The sequence below is a fragment of the Macrotis lagotis genome, chromosome 4 (genome assembly GCF_037893015.1).
Source record: "Macrotis lagotis isolate mMagLag1 chromosome 4, bilby.v1.9.chrom.fasta, whole genome shotgun sequence".
In the NCBI taxonomy this organism is placed as follows: domain Eukaryota; kingdom Metazoa; phylum Chordata; class Mammalia; order Peramelemorphia; family Peramelidae; genus Macrotis; species Macrotis lagotis.
Window position 1 is genome coordinate 95,851,708 of NC_133661.1, and position 19,956 is coordinate 95,871,663.

Here is a 19,956-nt window from a genome sequence, read left to right on the forward strand (position 1 = left end):
TCAATCAAGGTCACAAACACTCAAGGGAAAACAACCAGCACCTCCTACTGGCCACCCGGAGAAACTGCACTCAGTGAGTAAATCCTCTAGGGATCCTAACACCAAACCTCTGTGAACCAGCCCCTCCTCAACTCAAGGTCTTAGCAAAATGTAGAAAGGTCAGAGAAATTCTTGGAAGGAAAAGACCCTAATTCAGAGACCTAGAACTTCTTTTTTTTTCCAATAGAAAAATGATTTATTTTGGCTCTTTTCACACATCTTATTGTTTGTTTAGGGAACACAGTCTCACATAAAAATCACAGAAAGTCATTCATTTAAAAAGCTACACTTAAAATAATAAAGGGTCAAGGCAAAGCTGATCCCCTGGATAAAGTTATCAGCCTGGAGGCTCCAGCTCCCTGAAGTGACTGGTGCACATCTTCAACAGAGGTGCCCTTTCCTGAAAAGGTGAAATTGGCATGTAGGACATAATGAAATATTTTATTCGGTACTTTCATTATACAAAAAAAGTTTCTCTCAAAAATAGGGAGAAAAAAACAGAGGGAAGATATATAGAAAAACAATGGTGTCAATTACTCTAATTATTATAATTATTTCAACAATGTGAACCAAGAGTTTTTTTCAAAAAAATGGGACTAAACCTTTTGCATTTTTACACCAGACCTTCCCTTTTTGTCATTCTGAGTCACAGACAATCCACAGTTCCAAGTCTTGTCCTGGAGGGCAGATTGGCCTTTGAAAAGTCATTAAAAGGAACAAATCCAGTTATTGTTATGTCTTCACAAAAAGGAACTCTAACCCAAGAGATAGCCCAGCAGTTTCATTCTCATGAACACTCGTGCCATGAAGAAACTAAGGAGGACACTGACAAAACCAACAAATAGAAGAAGAAATCTATTGAGTTTGGGAATATTTGGTGCATTGGACCGGTCTAGGATTATGAAACCTAAACCTCCCATTGTAAACAGAAAACTGGATGCAAGTCCTTCCATAATATATTGTCCATTCACTCTATATGCCAGAAAAGCCACTGGTCTCTGATGTCCACGTTCATCTGTCATAGATCCAACACTAGGAGGTTCCACAATGACATCATAAATTATTCCTCCGGTGATGAGGAAGTAAGACACCACCACCAGGGCATACACCATCATGGCAGATGGCATGTGGGCCCAGGGCGGCTTCTTCAGCTTCAGGTTGGGGCACTCGAGGACCACGAAGGGCACCCGGTAGAGCGTCTCCATGTCGGCGGCCACCCGCGACTGCCCCAGGCCCCCCGCACCACGCTGCAGGCGCCACCACCGCCCAAGACCTAAAGAAATAAGGAAGGAGTTTAAAAATCAATTGGAAAATTTGGAAAAAGAAACTCAAGAGAAGGTTAGCACCTTGCAACAAGAAAACAAATCATTGGAAAATACAATTGGACAAATACAAAATGAGACTAATTCTCTCAGATCCTCAATTGGACAAATACAAAATGAGAACAAATTTCATAGATTATCAATTGGGCAAATGCAAAAAGAAAATAATTCTCTCAAAACCTCAACTGGTCAAATGGAAAGCTTTCAAAAGTAGAATTGACTAAGTGAAAAAGGAGTTGCAAAAGGTAAATGAAGAAAACTCCTCCCTAAAAAAAGAATGGAGTCTATGGAAACTAATGACTCCATGAGACAGCAAGAGCCTGTTAAACAAAATCTACAAATAGAAAAATATAGGAGAAAATGTAAAATACCTCATCAACAAAACCACTGCCCTCAAGTATAGATCAAGGAGGGGCAACCTGAAAATTATTGGACTTCCTGAAAACATTGAAGAGAAAAAAAAAATCCTGGACTTAATATTATAGGATCTAGTGATGGAAAATTGCCCTGATATCATGGAACCAGAGGGCAAAGTAGTTATTGAAAGAATACATCGATCCCCTCCAGAAAGAGATCCTAAAATGAAAACACCAAGGAATGTTATGGCCGAATTCTAAAGCTTTCAAATAAAAGAGAAAATCCTGCAAGCAGTCAGAAGGAAAAAATTAAAATACCAAGGAACCACAGTAAGGATTATGCAAGGACCTGGCTGCATCAAAATTAAGGGATCAAAGGGCCTAGACCAAGATATTCCAAAGAGCAAGGAAGCTTGGAATGCAGCCAAGAATCCACTACCCCACAAATCTGAGCCTTCTTTCTCAGGGGAAAAGATGGACATTTAATGAAATGGAAGAATTCCAAAAATTCGTGATGAAAAGACCAGAGGTAAATAGAAAATTTGGACATCAAACAGGAGGTTCAAGAGACACATGAAAAGGTATAAAAAAAGAAAAAAAGGGGGGGGCAAAGAAAAAAAAATAACTGCTATCTAATAAGTTGAAACTGGCTATATCCCAGCATGGGGAAAAGGATTCTCATAACTCTTGAGAACTGTAACTCTAACAGAGAGAATATACCTAGCCAGAAGTGATGGACATTCATGACCTATCCACGAGACTGCTATCCAATGGAACGAAACTGGCTATAACCCCACTTGGGAGAAAAACTCTAATAACTCTTAAGAATTTTAACTCTAGTAGATAGAATGTACTTAGCTAGAAGTGATGGATACTCAAGAATTTTCTATGACTAAGATAAAATGATTTTAAAAACACTACCTCCTTAAAAAGGGGGACAGGAAGGAGAAAGGAGAAGGGAGGGGATTGAATGGGGGTAAATCTCATTACACTAAGAGGTACAAAATACCTATGGTAATACAGTGGAATAAGGAAGGACATGAGAAGAACCTGACTCTTCTTCTCATCAGACTTGGCTTAAAGTCAACTTACACACATACTCAGTTAACATAAAAAACATCTAACCTTTCAAATATTAAAAGGGGAAAAGGGGAGTGGGGCTGGAGAAAGGCAAGGAGAGGGGGAAAAGGGGAACTAACAAAAGGAAGGGAAGGGAAAAGGGAAAAAGGGGAAGGGGAAAGAAAAGGGAGGGGTGGATATAGGAGGGCAAACACACTGAAGGGGGTGGTATTCAGAAACAAAATACTGGGGAATACAGATAAAGGTGGGGAAAGAGGGGGGAAATACAAACAGAGGGAAGATAGCATGGAGGGCAATGAAGAGTTAGTCATTATAACTTTGAATGTGAATGGGATGAACTCTCCCTTAAAAGTAAATGAATAGGGGTGGCTAGGTGGCATAGTGGATAAAGCACCAGCCTTGGAGTCAGGAGTACCTGGGTTCAAATCCGGTCTCAGACATTTAATAATTACCTAGCTGTGTGGCCTTGGGCAAGCCACTTAACCCCATTTGTCTTGCAAAAAAACCTAAAAAAAAAGTAAAGGAATAGCAGAGTGGATTAAAAACCCAGAATCCTACAATGTGCTGCTTAAAAGAAACTCATTTGAAGCAGAGAGATACATATGGAGAAAAGGTAAAAGGTTGGAGCAAAATATATTTTGCTTCAGCTGAAGTGAAAAAAGCAGGGGTAGCAGTCCTTATCTGAGACAAAGAAGCTGCAAAAATAGCACTAAAAAGAGATAAGGAATGTAACTTTATCCTCCTAAAATGTACCATAAACAATAAAGTTATTTCAATACTGCATATATATGCACGAAATGGGATAGCATTCAAAGTCTTAGAGAAGCTTAAAGAACTACAGGAAGACATAGACAGCAAAACTCTAATAACCTCCTGCTCTCAGTTCTAGATAACTCAAATCATAAAATAAACAAGAAAGAAGTTAAGGAGGTAAATAGGTTGTTAGAAAAACTAGATATGGTAGACTCATAGGGGAAATTGAATGGGGATAGAAAGGAATATGCCTTTTTCTCTGCAGTACATGGCACTTATACAAAAATTGACTAGGACATAAAAACCTAATGATCAACTGCAGAAAGGCAGAAATAGTGAGTATATCTTTCTCAGATCACAATACAATAAAAGTCATATGCAATATTGGGCCAAAGAGACATAGACCCAGAACCAACTGGAAACTGAATAACCCCATTTTAAAGAATGAGTGGACCAAAAAACAAATTATAGAAAGAATTAATCGTTTTATCCTAAATAATGACAATAATGAAACAACATACCAAAACCTATGGGATTCACTCAAAGCGACTGTCAAGGGATATATTATATCTTTAAATGCTTACATGAATAAATTAGAGAAAGAAGAAATCAATGAACTAAATATGCAACTAAAAAAATTAGAGAAAGAACACATTAAAAATCCCCAATTAAATTCCAAATTAGAAATTCTAAAAATTAAAGGAGAAATTAATAAAATCAAAAGCTAATAAAACACTATTGAACTAATGAATAAAACCAAAAGTCGCTTTTATGAAAAAAAAACAATAAAATTGATAAACCTCTGGTCAATTTGATTAAAAAAAGGAAAGAAGAAAGACAAATTACTAGTGTCTTAAATGAAAAAAGTGAACTCACAACCAATGAGGAGGAAATTAAAGTAATAATTTAAAATTATTTTGCCCAAATCTATGCCATTAAATTTGATAATCTAAATGAAATGGATGAACATTTACAAAAATATGTTTCCCAGGTTAAATGAAGAGGAGATTAAATACCTAAACAACCCTATCTCAAAAAAAGAAATTCAACAAGCCATCATTGAACTCCCTAAGAAAAATCTCCAGGGCCTGATGGATTCACAAGTGAATTCTACCAAACATTTAAGGAACAATTGGTTCCAATCCTATATAAACTCTGGAAAAATAGGGAAAGATGGAACTCTGCCTAAATCTTTCTATGAAACCAATATGGATAAAACAGTTCAAAAAGTTATTGAGGAGAAGAATGCTTTAAACAGCAAAATTGGCCAGATGGAAAAAGAGATAAGAAAACTCTCTGAGGAGAACAAATCCTTCATATAGAGAATAGAATTCAGGAAGATTGATGAATTTACCAGAAATAAGGAATCAATACTTCAAAACCCAAAAAATGAAAAATTAGAAGAAAATGTGAAATATTTCATTGAAAAAACAACTGATATGGAAAACAGACTTAGGAAAGATAATTATATAATTGTATTATATAATTATATAATACTATATAAATATATTATATATTTCCTAATTATATAAATATATAATTAGGAAAGATAATTATATAAAGATATTATAGCCAAGTCCTAGAACTCCCAAGTCAAAGAGAAAATATTACAAGCAGCCAGAAGGACACAGTTCAAATATCGTGGAGCTGCAGTCAGGATTACACAGGACTTAGCAGCAACTACATTGGAAGCTCGTAGGGCTTGGAATGTAGTATACTGGAAGGCAAAAGAGCTTAGAATGCAGCCAAGAAGGAACTACCCAGCAAGGCTGAATGTCCTCTTCCAGGGAAAAAGATGGACTTTCAATTAACCAGGGGAATTTCAAATGTTCATTTTGGAATGGCCAGAGCTGAACAGAAGGTTTGATCTTCAGATGTGGGACTCAGGTGAAGCATAGAAAGTGAAGGAGAAGGGGAAAATATGAGGGGCTTAATGATGATGAACTGCATGTATTCCTGCATAGAAAAATGACACTGATAATACTCATATGAACCTTCTCAGTTAATAGAGCAGGTAGAGGGAGCTTTTATAGTTGAAGCACAGGAGAAAGCTGAATTTGAAGATAAAATATGGTGTAAAAATGGAGTCAATAGAAAAAAAGGGAAATATAATGGGAGAAAGAAAAAGGAGAGGGGGGAATATTCCAAGATATTTCACATAATAAGATTTTTTTTATTACAATGAGCTATTGCAATGATATGGAAGGGGGGGAGGCAAGGGGGAATGAGGGAACCTTTGCTCTCATCGGAGATGGCTAGGAGAGGAAACAGCAAATATACTCAATGGGATATAGACATCTGGAGTAAGAAGGAGGGGGGAGCAGGGGGAAGGGGTGGGGATGTGAATAAAGGAGGAGAGGATGGTCCATGGGGGGAGAGTGGTCAGATATAACACATTTTCTTTTTTACTTCTTGCAAGGGGCTGGGATTGGAAGGCCTGCCCAGGACCATAGGGCCAGGTGTATTCTGGGCCTAAGGGGTGGTATGGGGGCTCAGAGCTTCTTGGCCCCAGGACCAGGGATCTGTCTGTTGCGCCACTCAGCAACCCTACAGCAGAGGCAGAGTGAAAGGAGAGAGAAAATATAGTACATGGTAGTGGAGAAATAAGAAAGGAGGGAGTTGTGATCAGCAATGGCAACGTTGGAAAAATATGGAAGTAACTTTTGCGATGGACTTACCATAAAGAATGTGATCCACCCATGACAGCATTGTTGGTGTTGGAACAAAGACTGAAGCACATTTTTTGTTATTATTATTTGGGGGAGGGTACAGGGCAAGTGGGGCAGGGTGGCATGCCTGGGGCCACATAGCAGGGTGATCTTTGGGTGTCTGGGGCCGGATTTGGACCCAGGTGCTCCTGGCTCAAGGGCCAATGCTCTGTCTGCCACCCAGCCACCCCTACTATTATTACTATTTTATTTTATTTTGGGTCTTTTTTTCCCCTTCTTTTTGGTTTTTGCAGGGCAGTGGGGATCGGGTGGCTTGCATGTCACATGGCTGGGTGATTGTTGGGTTTACGAGGCTGGATATGGACTCGGGTGCTCGCAGCTCTAGGTCTGGTGCTTCATCCATTGCGCCACCTGGTCATACCTACAATTATTACTATGATTTTTTTAATTTTAATTTTTTTCTCTTCCCTTTACTTTTTTCTCCCAAGCAAATCTATCTATATTCATGGGAGGAGGGGTATTTTTTTTTACTTGTCAACAAGAATATTTTATTAATGTAAAAAAACATTTGTACAAAATGAGAATAAAAAATAAATAAAAAAATAAAAGTTAGAAAATAAAAATAAAAAAACAAACAAAAAAATGATCAAGGACTAGTTTACCTGCCAGATCTATGGAAAAGGGAGCAGTTTATGACTAAGGGAGTGATGGAGAACATCACCAAAAGCAAACTAGATGATTTCTATTACATTAAATTAAAAAGCTTTTGCACAGATAAAACCAATGTAACCAATATGAAAAGAAATGTAGTACATTGGGAAACAATCTTTACAACTAATGATTCTGAAAAAGAACTCATCTCTAAAATATACAGAGAACTGAGTCATATTTTTAAAAAAGCCATTCCCCAATTGACAAATGGTCAAAGGATATGCAAAGGCAATTTACCCATGAGGAGATCAAAGCAATCCAAAGCCATATGAAAAATTGCTCTAAATCATTAATTATTAGAGAAATGCAAATTAAAGCTTCTCTGAGGCACCACCTCACACCTCTCATACTTGTCAATATGACCAGAAAGGATAATGATCATTGTTGGAAGAGTTGTAGGAAATATGGGACACTAATACACTGTTGGTGGAGCTGTGAACTCATCCAACCTTTCTGGAGAGAAATTTGGAAATACACCCAAAAGGCAACAAAAATGAGCATACCCTTTGATCCAGCAATACCACTACTGGGTCTGTACCCTGAAGAGATGATGAAAAGGGGTAAAAACAACACTTGTAAAAAATATTCATAGCAGCTCTGTTTGTGGTGGCAAAGAATTGGAAATCAAGTAAATGTCCTTCAATTGGGGAATGGCTTAGCAAACTGTGCTATATGTATGTCATAGAACACTATTGTTCTATTAGAAACCAGGAGGGATGCGAATTCAGGGAAGCCTGGAGGGATTTACATGAACTGATGCTGAGTGAGATGAGCAGAACCAGAAAAACACTGTATACCCTAACAGCAACATGGAGGTGATGATCAACCTTGATGAACTTGTTTGTTCCATCAGTGCAACAATCATGGACAATTTTGGGCTGTCTGCAATGGAGAATACCATCTGTATCCAGATAAAGAGCCATGGAGTTTGAACAAATTTCAAGGACTATTCCCTTTCATTTAGGGAAAAAACGAGATTATCTTATTGTCTGATCTTGTTATCTCTTAGACTTTTTGTCTCTTCCTTAAGAATATGATTTCTCTCTCATCACACTCAATTTGGATCAATGTACAACATGGAAACAAGGTAAAGACTGACAGATTGCTTTCTGTGGGGTTATGGGGAAGGGAAGTAAGATTGGGGGAAAATTGTAAAACTCAAATAAAATCTTTAATAAAAAAGAAAAGAACATGCACTTAGGAAATATGTGAGGCCAAATTTGAATTCAGGAAGATGAGTCTTCTTGACTCCAGAGCCAGTACTGTAATACCCTCTACCTCCTATGTGCCTCCTTGTTTAAATTCTTTCAATAAATAAATGGTGCTAAGATCTAAAAAGAAGATGATGTAGTTTCTTTCCTTATCCTTTATAAGAAGATCTATTTTTCCTTTGCATGAGTTATACTTGTGGAATATTATTGTTCCATTAGAAATCAGGAGGGATGAGATTTCAGAGAAGCCTTGAAAAGACTTGCATAAACTGATACTGAGCAAGACAAGCAGAACCAGAAGAACATTATACACACTAAGAGCAACATGGTGATGATGATCAACCTTAATGGATTTGCTCATCTCATCAGTGCAATAATCAGGGACAGTTTTAGGATATCTGCAATGCAGAAGGCCATCTGTATCCAGAGAAAGAACTGTGAAGTTCAAACAAAAAACCAAAGTCTATATTACCTTCATTTTTTTAAAGAAAGTTGTCTTATATACAACTTAATATTGCTATCTTTAATATTTTATTTTTTCCTCAAGGATGTGATTTTTTCTCTTAACAACCAATTTTGATCAATATATAGTATGGAAACAATGTGAAGATTATCAGACTTGGGGTGGATAGGTGGTTCAGTGGATACAGCTCTGGAGTCAGGAGTACCTGAGTTCAAATCCGGTCTCAGACACTTAATAATTACCTAGCTGTGTGGCCTTGGGCAAGCCACTTAACCCCATTGCCTTGAAAACCCCTCCCCCCCAAAAAAAAGATTATCAGACTGCCTTGGGGGGGAAGGGCGAAAAGAAGAAGGTACTGGAAAATGTGTAAAATTCAAAACATTACCAAAAAGATAGCTAGAAACTACTACTGTATATAATTGGAAAACAAATAAAATATTTATATAATAAAAAAGAATTGATGCCCCTACTTTTTTTTACTTCACTTGAAGCATAATATATTCTTCTCTAGCCTTTTACCTTTATCCTGTATACATGTGTATGTATATCTATTCAAATGTGTTTTGTATAAACAACATTACCTCATAGCCATTTCACACAGCTTCTATCCAAGTATACAACCCACATCTGTTCCATTAGAAATACACTTCTCAAGAGCTATAAACAGCATCAAATTTTTTATTTATCCCATACCCTTGTTGCAAATACGTTCTTTAGAAATACAATCCTCATGAGCTAAAGAATTACCATATCTTATCATGAGCTAAAGCAAAATCATTTCATAATCTATTTATATCTCCTTTTCTAAGTACACTCCTTCTAGTTGTAACTAAAAGTATCAAGTAAAGTAAAATCTCTGAAAGAATCACTTATGCCCAGACCCTCCAAATATGTTCCCTTCCTCTGTCCCTATAGTAATACAACCCTGGTTAATTAAAATATCACATAATCCTAGATCACTTCATGACCTATTTATTTCCAGACCCTTTAAGTGCATTACTTTTCTCTGACCCAATAGAAAAACATTCTTATAATCAATACCACTTCATGATCAATGTATACCCACACCCTCTAAGTACAATCCTTCCAGCTATATTCAATTCTCATGAGCTTAAGTATCAGCTAAAACATCATCACTTTCATGGTCAATTTATACACATACCTGTTCTCTAAGTATGTTTCTTTTAACTATCCTAAGAGGAATACAATTCTCAGGAGTTACAAATTTTGTCTTCCCAAGTAGAGATGTATCCAGTTTAATGCTATTAGTGATTTTTTTCTCCATTCTCTTTACCTTTTTATGCCTCTTTTAGAGCCTTGTATCCAAAGGTCACATTTTCTGTTCAGTTTTAGTCTTTTTTATCAGAAAATTTTGAAATTCCTCTATTTCATTGAAAATGCATTTTTTTTCTCCTAAAAGAATGTGCTCAATTTTTCAAGCTATTTCTTAGTGTAATCCAAGATTCTTTGTCCTCTGGCATAGCATGTTCCAGGCCTCTAATCCTTTAATGTTGAATTTGTTAAACCCTGTATAATCCTGACTGTGGTTTCTTAGGATTTAAAGTATTTCTTTTTAGTTGTTTGCATATTTTCTCCTTTAGCCCAGAATTTGGAAATGTGGCTACAATATTCCTTGGAGTTTTTATTCTAGGATCCCTTTCTGCAGGTGATCAATGGATTCTTTCAAGGACTATTTTGTCTTCTTGTTCTAGGATATTGACAGTTTTCCAAAATTTCCTCAAGGATATTCTCTAGGCTTTTTTATTGAGGTTTTCAGGTAAATCAATACTTCATAAATTATCTCTTCTTGACCTATTTTTCAGGTTGATCATTTTTCTTAAGATTTTCTTCTATTTTTTCAGGCTTTTGGTTTTGTTTGATGGAATCTTGGTGTCTTATAGAGCCATTAGTTTCCATTTGTCCAATTCTAATTTTTAGGCTTTTATTTTCTTCAGATAGCTTTTGTATTTCCAGTTGATTAATTTTACTTTTTGATGAGTTGATTCTTTATTCCAGTTGGTTGATTTGACTTTTTTGATGAACTACATTCTTTTTCCATTTGGTCATTTTTACTTTTTTTTTTAGGTTTTTTTTGCAAGGCAAATGGGGTTAAGTGGCTTGCCCAAGGCCACACAGCTAGGTAATTATTAAATGTCTGAGACCGGATTTGAACCCAGGTACTCCTGACTCCAGGGCTGGCGCTTTATCCACTGTGCCACCTAGCTGCCCCCATTTTTATTTTTAAAAGAATTTATTTCTTCAGTTAACTTTTCATCATTCTCCTGCATGGTTCTCACTTCTTTTCATCCATTTTTCTTCTTCCTTTCTTCTTTGAACTCTTTCAAGAGGTCTTTTAGGATTTGAGTCCAATTCATAAATTCCTTTGAAGCTTCACATGTAAACATTTTGTCATTGCTTTCCTCTTCAAGATAGCATTTTTATTGTCCCTATTAGCATAGTAGTTTTCTATGCTTACAGATATTTTTTGCTAATTTTGATAGTTTAACTCTGCTCCTGGGAGTATAGTCCCAAACATTTTGTGCTAGGGCCTGGATTTGGTCCTTGGTTTATGACTTGCTAAGGTGTTGGCTATGCAGCAGGTTTGTTTCCTGCATTTTGGATACCTCAAACTAGTCCTGTCTGTTGCATCAGTGTTCCCAGGGCTCAAACTTTACCTTCCAAGCTGGGGTTGGGACCCTCATTGTTGGCCAGCTGCCATGTTAGTTGCTGAGCCCTGACCTGAGCTGTATGGTGGCTGACTTTCTAGCTCTATCCCTTACACTGGGCTAAACTTCTCTTTTACCCAAAAAAGACAAACCTCTCCTGAAGTTCCTCCACAATATCTTGATTGAAAACTTGTTTTGATCTTTTCTGTGGGATTTGTAGCTTTAAGATCTATGAAGAGATTTCATTTAAAGTTGTTTTGGAAAAACTGTAGGGTCTGTACTAGCTTCACACCCATTTTGGCTCTGCTTCTGGAGCCAAAAATAATTTAGCAGAAGCCAAAATGTCTTTGATGGTCAGATTCAAACAATAATTTCCTTATTGTGGGCATCCACCATGGTTCTGTCATGGGTCCCCCCCCCGCATATATATATATATATATATATATATATATATATATATATATATATATATCTTATTCTTAGTAATCTCTTAAGCTCCCATATAATGATCATCATTTCTACTTGGGAATCATCTGTGATGATTAAATCTTTTTTTTTTTTTAGGTTTTTTTGCAAGGCAATGCCCAAGGCCACACAGATAAGCAATAATTAGGTGTCTGAGGCCGGATTTGAACTCAGGTACTCCTGACTCCAGGGCTGGTGCTCTATCCACTGTGCCACCTAGCTGCCCCCCGATGATGTAATTCTTAATAATCTCCTACCTTAGCATTTGTCTCACATCTCTCAGTTGTCTTCTGGGAGGGTCCACTAGACATGCCATTTCTTCCTATGTTTTTCTACTCCTAAACTCATTCTTCAACTCTCTACCTCTCAGTTCTTTCCCAGGTCATTATTAGATAAGACAGATCTACACACATATTGCATGCACAAATATATATATATATTTATATGAAAAGATATATCAACATATAAACATATATGTATATAAATACATAGAGAGAGAGAGAGGAAATGAAAGAAGGAGAAATTTGCTTGAAGAGGTGGTATGTAATGGGATTATTTGAAGGTTTTGGTAAGGAGTTAGGTCACTTCACCATGGTGATCAGGACTGAAGGAGAAGATAGTTGCAGAAAGCACCTGAGTGGTAGAATGTGAGGAAGAAGCAGGAAAAGGAGCTCATGGCAAATATCCTTCATTTTTTTCTACAAAATATATTGAAAGAATCTGAGTTTAAATGAAAAAAAGTTTCCCAGGTGAATCAAATCTTGAAAGCCAGATCAGAGGTTGCAGTTATGAGTTATTTATTCAGGATCTATTTACTGGTGTCTATATGTGTGTGAAGCCTTGTGTTAGATGCTCTATGGGGATGAGTTACAGGAGATACAAGGATAAATAAGAGACCATACTTTGATCTCAAGTAATGTATACATTAGGACCACAAGGACAGCTAGATGGCCCTGGAAACAGGAGAACCTGAGTTTTGAGGCCTCATTTTTCTTCTTCCTTTCTTCTTTGGTTTTTAAAATCTTTGAACTCTTCCAAGAAGTCTTTTAGGATTTGAGTCCAATTCGTAAATTCTTTTGAAGCCTCACATGTAAACATTTTGTCATTGCTTTCCTCTTCAAGATAGCATTATTAAGTGACCTTGGACAAGCCACTTAACCCCATTGTTCCACCAAAAACCCAAATAGGATGACAAATTATAGATATATTATTATATTGAAGGTAAAAAAAGGATAAGGACACGAGAGGCTCAGGCTTCCTTCAAGGATCACCTTGAAGTGAAGTCTTTGCTGATGACTGCTCCATCAGTGAATCCTCCCTACTCATATGCTGTTTACATAGAGAAGCAGCAAGTACAAAGGATGAGTCAGGAAGACTTGAGTTCATCTCACCTCAAACTAGCTCAAAGATTGTGTATAAAGGGCATCTAGGTGGCACAGTGGATAGAGCACTGGCCCTGGAGTCAGAAGGACCTGAGTTCAAATTTGACCCCAGCTGTGTAAATAGCTGTCTGACCTTGGACAAGTCACTTAACACCATTGCCTTAAATAAATAAAAATGTTTTTTAAAAGGCTGTGGACAAGACACTTAAATCTTTGTGTGTTTCATTTTAGGCCTCTAAGGTCCTTCTTTCAGCTATTAATACATGGTATTATTAGACTATATTCTATCCCTGCAGTAGAACTTAAACTCCTTGACAGCAGAATTATTCCTTATTTCAGTTATGTCTGACTCTTAATGACCCCACTTGGGGTTTTCTTGGCAAAGATACTGGAGTAATCATTTTATAGATGAAGAAACTGAGGAAAACAGGGTTAAGTAACTTGCCCAGAGTCATATAATGTCTGAGATCAGATTTGAACTCATGTCTTTCTGACTCTAGGCCAGGTGCTCTAGTCAATCTACACGACCTATTAACATTTTTTGTTGTTTTGTATCATCAGATATTAAAACAATACCTATTCTGATGAATACTTAGCACATGTAAATATTTCTCTCTTGCCCTTCCTGCCGTCTATACTGTTGTTGGATCCAGTATTTGAGTTCTGAAGGAACACTGTTTGATTGTTGAAAGACCTTTATCTCTAGCAAATCAGAGTCTCTACCAATCTTCTCTACCCTGGTCATCTTCTACCCTCCTTCTTCCTCCTCTGATTCTGGGAATTATTGTCAGATCAACATACCCACTAATTCTGAAAAGAATGCCAAGGGCTTTTATTTCATTTAACATTCTTTAGATTTCCTTGACCAAATTTCCCTTCCCTGGTCACCACTTATTCACTATATATGTTGTCTCCTCCTATTAAAATAGGACAATCTGTCTGGTCTATTTGTACCCATAGTATTTAGAAACTGGTAGGTAGTATATGCTTTATAAAAACATTCATTCATTTAGTGGATTGGGATAATCTCGGCTCTGCCTATACTACAGTGTTATCATGGGAATCCACTGAGATAATAGATAGGAAAACACTATTGTGTTAGGTTGTACAACCCTAATGTAAAGGGATGGAATTGAGTGAAGATAACAAAGGTAGCCCATACTTGCTCTTTTTGTTGCTGTTCAGTCAATAAATCCTGTCTGATTTTATGTGATCCCATGCACATTGTCCATGAGGTTGTCTTGACAAAGCTACTAGAGTGATTTGTCATTTCTTCTTCAGTTTGTTCCCCATTTTACATATGAGGAACTTGCAGAAATAGTGGTTAAATGACTTGTCCAGGCTCACATAGTAAGTGTTTGAGTCCAAATTTAAACTCAGATTTTCCTGACTGATGCTTTAGCCACTGCACCACATAGCTGTCCCATGCTCTTTCTATTTAAATAATAATTAATAACATCATCTCAATTTATCTGGTGCTTTTCTCAAAATAGCCTTGTGAGATAAATATTTTAAGTACTTTTATCCTTGTTTTATGGAAATGTAAACTGAGTCTCAAAGGATAATCATCGTCATCATCATTATTATTATAGACATTTATATAGCACTTTATAATTTTCAGAGTTTCATGTACATTACATACATTCTCATGTAAAGTGATGTGCATACAGGCCTGCAATTAGTAAATGTTGGAGTTGGGACTTATGTCCAAATATTCTAATTATAAATTCTGTTTTCTTTTCACTCCATCAAGTTTATCAAACTCATATAGAAATGAGGACACTAAACTGTACATAATGATCTCTGCAGGGTCATATTGACTATGAAAATTACATATGATCTTTATTGACATATTATTGTATTTTTATTTGTTAAATATTTCCCAACAAATGTATAATCTAAGTTTTGCACCCTGGGTGACCTATTGGACATCTCTGACTGCATTTGTCACTCAACCCTAAGTGATAATAGAACTAATTCATTATAAAGGTTTTTGAAGGCCTTATGCCTGTAGTTCTGTGGCTAAAATCCTAAAAATTCAGCAAGGAAGTGAATGAATTTTAAAGGATCCCCTTTGGAAAGGCACATTGTACATAATTTACTAGATATAAAGCACATAAAGGAAATTAGATAATTTCTTTAAATGTGTTGATACATTTCAGAGTTTTCATTTCTTCTACCCCACTTAGAATACTCATGTTCAATTGATTGGATCCAGAATACTGTTTCCTAACACAAAGTGTCTCAGAAATGGGGAATAAATAGTGATTGACTAAGTCCATACATAATCTAGTAGGTGTTTCCATCAACAACTTAATGGCAGCATTGCATAATGGGAGTCATGAAATTCAGTCCAAAGTAGGGGAGGAGGAAGTATTATCAGAGAGGCTTAAAAAGTACTAATATTGATTGTAAACCCTGTAGAAAATGAGCCACCATCATAAAATTTTGCATGATTGCTAGATGTCAAGCTATATCTTTGTTGAATTTATAGAGAGATATATCATCACTTCTGAGATTTTTTTATAAGACCAACAGGAATGCATTTCTATTAGCTGACAGAGAAAAGTTGGCTTGAATCTTTTGTTCCTTTATCTTTGAGAAAGAAATGCACATATACATCTCCTTTCCCATTCACATGGTCTTTGTTTTTTGAGTGGTTATTTCAAAACACTCATCATTAAACAATCACTCTCTTTATTAAGCCAACTTACAAACTTGTCACAAAATTTACATAAGATATGGTTCTTGGCCTGCAGAGTTTACAGTCAAATAAAGAGATGAGAGACACAAAAATCTATAATGTATCATAATATAAGGAAAGGGGGCCAACTTCTTATATTATTGATGTAGAACTTCAGATGATGAAACTCTCTCTTAAAATTGCATTAAGACTCTTGGGACATCCTGTAAATAAGAAGAGATGAAGTTGAGGGGAAGGGGATCAAGGAAAAGGAAGAATTTGAGCTACCTCAAAGCAAGTAAGAGATTCTACATTCAAGTAAACAGGTCGGTCAAAAGTGTGGGAGTGAATGGAACTGTGGAAGTTGAGAATGTATAAAGAGAAGAAAATCAAGGACCAAAAGTTTGGGTCTGTATTAACTGAGTGAGCCCAGAGTCCAAAAGATTTCATTTCAAGATCATAAATAATAGTTTATATGTGTATGGTACTTGTCAGTTTCCAAAAAAATACTTTTTCATTAGTTGATAATGATGCATAATGTACATTTTGCCAGATACTGAGGCAGATACTTCAGATACAAAGACAAAAAAACAAGACTATCCTTGCCCTTTCAAAGCTTAGTTTTCACAAAGGAGACACATTATGTTTTCAGATAATTAAATACAAGATATATACATAAAATATTTATGTGGATAGGTAGGGAGAGAGAACTAATAATTAGGGGAATTCAGAAAGGGTTTCTTTAAGGAGGTGGCACTTGAGATCATCCTTGAAAGGAGTTATGATTTCAAGAGTTGAAGAGATGAAGAATAAAATTTTAAGCATGAGGGAAACATGCAAAGTCAGAAAGATAGGAGATGGAATTTGAATATGGGTGATATTTTCACTGGAATGTAATAATGGTGAGCAATGTGTAACCAACCTGAAAAGATAGGTTAAAGTCAAGGAAGAATTTTCTCTATGCAAACACAGAATTTTGTGTTTTATCTTGAAAGCAATAGGGAGCCATGGAAATTTTTTGAGCAAGATAGATGCTCAAATTCGTCTTTGGAGAATATTAATTTGGTAGCTGTGTGGAGAGTGTAGAGTAGATAACTTTTTAGAAGAGAGGCTAAAAGCAAGAATTAGGAGGATAATAATGGCTTAAGTAAGAGGTTGGAAAAAACCTGAACTAAGGTAGTGACCATGTCACTATGGAGAAGGGAATAGAAAAGACAGATGTAAAGGAACCATATGATTTGGCCATTGAATGGATATTGGGATAGGGGAGAGGAAAGACTGCAGTTGAGTACTAGACTTTGAAGTTGGGTGACTATTATTTTTTTTGTGTCTCTGTCTTCCCTCTCTTCCTTTCCCCCCCTTTATCTTTCTCTCCCCTTTCTCTTCTCCCCTCACTTCTTTTCTCTCTTCCACTTAACTTCTCTCCCTCTTCTCCCACCCTCCCTTTCACTTCCTTCCCACCCCCATCTCCCACATATTTATTTTTCCCTATATACTAGGTTCCTTCTCTGCTTCCTATATACATACCCACACTTATCTCCTCCATCCTTGAAAAAAAATCCTCACTAGATTCTCTCATTCCCTACTTGCCATTATCCTATAACTTTCTTCCCCTTCTCAAACTCCTTGTAAATACTTTTCCTAACCCTTACATCATCTTTACTAAAAACATCTCAAAATGGAGTTACAGAGTCAGACAAGACCAAAGCATCAAATAATTCATTGCCTAAACTTTTTCTCTTCTCATTCTACTCTTGTTCTCATTATGAAAATGAAATTGTTTCTTCAGAGGTATAAATGACTTTTTAATAGACAAATCTAATGGCTTCTTCTCATTCTTATCCTTTTGAATCTTTCTGTAGTAGTAGTAGCGTCTTTGATTGCCTTCTCTTCCCAGAAAATATTGTCTCCTCTCTGGGTTCTTTTGATACTAATCTTTCTTCTCTGGTTTTCCTTCCACCAGACTGTTCATTTTCAGTTCCCTTTCCTGGATCATCACCAGTGTTATGCTCCCTAACTTCATGTAATACTCCCTAACTAAGCTATCTATTATCAATTACCTATATTTTCTTCTCTTTTTCTTCTAAACTCCTTTAGATGTCCACTATAGCTGTTCTGGGCTCTTTTCTCTTTGATCTTTTCATTTTTCTCACTTAGAGATTGCATTAGCTCTTATTTCTTTATTATCCCTGTGCAGCTGACTCCTCAATTCATGTATCTAAGACCCTGGTTTTCCTCTCCTGAGTACTAGTCCTACATCTCTATACTGCCTATTTGAATATTTTGAAATGAATGTCCCATGGGCATCTCAAACAACATATTACAAACACAACTCATCTTTCATTTCTTACCCCAACTACCCCTTTCTGAGCTTCCCTTTCTAATATCAAAGATACCACAGCCTTTCCAGTCACCAAAGTTCACCCATTTTGTTTCTATATCCCCATTTTTTCATTCAAATAGCCACCACCTGATTAGACTTTCAACTTCTCAACTTCTCTTCCCTGTATTATGGCAATATAGCAATAGTCTCCTAATTTCTCTCCCTTCAAGTCTCGCTCTCTACAATCCATAATTCTCTGAATGGCTTAAGACTGTTGGAGCAGACAATGTGATTCAGGCATATGTATTCTGGGAGAGGCACTGATTAGAAAATCAAAGACAAATTTTTTCAACTTCAGAATTTTGTTGAAGTCTCTAGAAACTCTCTAATGGTTCTCAGAAATGGAAGAATTTTTCTGAGGATTCCAAAAGCCAAATTAAATATAAATATATCTTCCCAAGAAGAAGGCAATGTTGAATAATACTAATTCCCAGTTACAGTGAAATGAAGAGGGAAGGTATGGCGGCAGAGTCATGGGGAAGGGTAGTAGTTTAGGATCAACCATGAAGAAGAAAAAACAAGAAGAATTCAGTTCTAATGGTGAAATTTCAAGCAGCAGAGTGCATGGATCTGTATCTTCAGAGTCAGATGGCCTTAGTTTCAAGTCCTAACTCTGATATCCAATGGCTATATGATTCTGGGAAACCACTTAACCTCTCAAAGCCTCTGTGAAACTTTCTAGGGCTATATTTGCTGACTTGTATTGATAAAGAAATTTTCCTCATTGAGAATTCCCTATATAAATGACATCACAAATCTGGGCCACAAAACAAGAACATAAACTAAACAAAATATACTTTTCTACCTCCATTAAAAACACAAACTTTTGGAAGGCAAAGTCATGATGTGAAGAGAAATCAAGAAGTTGCCTAACCACTCCCCATCAAGCCTCTAAATGAATCCTGCAGTGACAAAATCTTCAAAAAGAATTTTTCAACTTAAGATATCTTAGAAGAACTCCAGGTATGGTCTGTTTCAATTGGGTAAAAGGGGAACATAGTCCAGTGCAGATAGTGCCAGTATAAACCAGCTGGAGACTCTTAGACATAGTAAAGATCAGCAATTGAAGCCCCTCAATCTTGGCTCATCAGTCTAGTGACACAGCAGGTGAGCTGATAGCAGAGTGAATTAAAAACTAGAATCTACAATATGTGGTTTACAAGAAACACATTTGAAGCAGAGAGATACACACAGAGTAAAAGGCTGGAGTAGAATATATTATGCTTCTGCTGAATTAAAAAAAAACTGGAGTAGCAATCCTGATCTCAGTTGTTTTGTAACAAAAGCAAAAAAAATAGCTCTAATTAAAAGAAATAAGGAAGGAAACTACATCGTGCTAAAAGGTACCATAGACAATGAAATAAGATCGATACTAAACATATATGTACCAAGTGATATAGTATCCAAATTCTTAGAGAAGAACTTAAGTGAATTACAGGATCAAATAGGTACATGATTTAGATATAAAGGATGATAATCATGTCAATTAAAGAAATCAAGGAATAATTTACCTGTCAGATCTATGGAGAAGGGGAGAACTTATGATGAAACAAGAGATAGATAATATTATGAAATACAAAATGGATAATTTTACTTAAATTAAAAGGTTTTTGCACAGACCAAGACCGATACAACCAAGATTAGCAGGAAAGCAGAGAGCTTGGAAGCAATTTTTATAGGTATTGTTTCTGATAAAGGCCCCATTTCTAGAATATGTATGAAACTGAGTCAAATTTATAAGAATACAAGTCATTCCCCATTTGATAAATGGTC

The 19,956-nt window shown here is 36.3% G+C and overlaps 2 protein-coding genes across 2 annotated transcripts in view; both read right to left on the reverse strand.

Annotated features, from left to right (window-relative positions):
* KCNK18 (potassium two pore domain channel subfamily K member 18) overlaps positions 1-19,956 on the reverse strand; it is a 65,171-nt gene that overhangs the window by 8,290 nt on the left and 36,925 nt on the right.
* LOC141519963 (oligosaccharyltransferase complex subunit OSTC-like) lies at positions 630-1,267 on the reverse strand. The gene has a single exon (XM_074231890.1). The coding sequence runs from the start codon at positions 1,242-1,244 to the stop codon at positions 795-797; it is 450 nt and encodes a 149-aa protein (XP_074087991.1). The 5' UTR covers positions 1,245-1,267; the 3' UTR covers positions 630-794.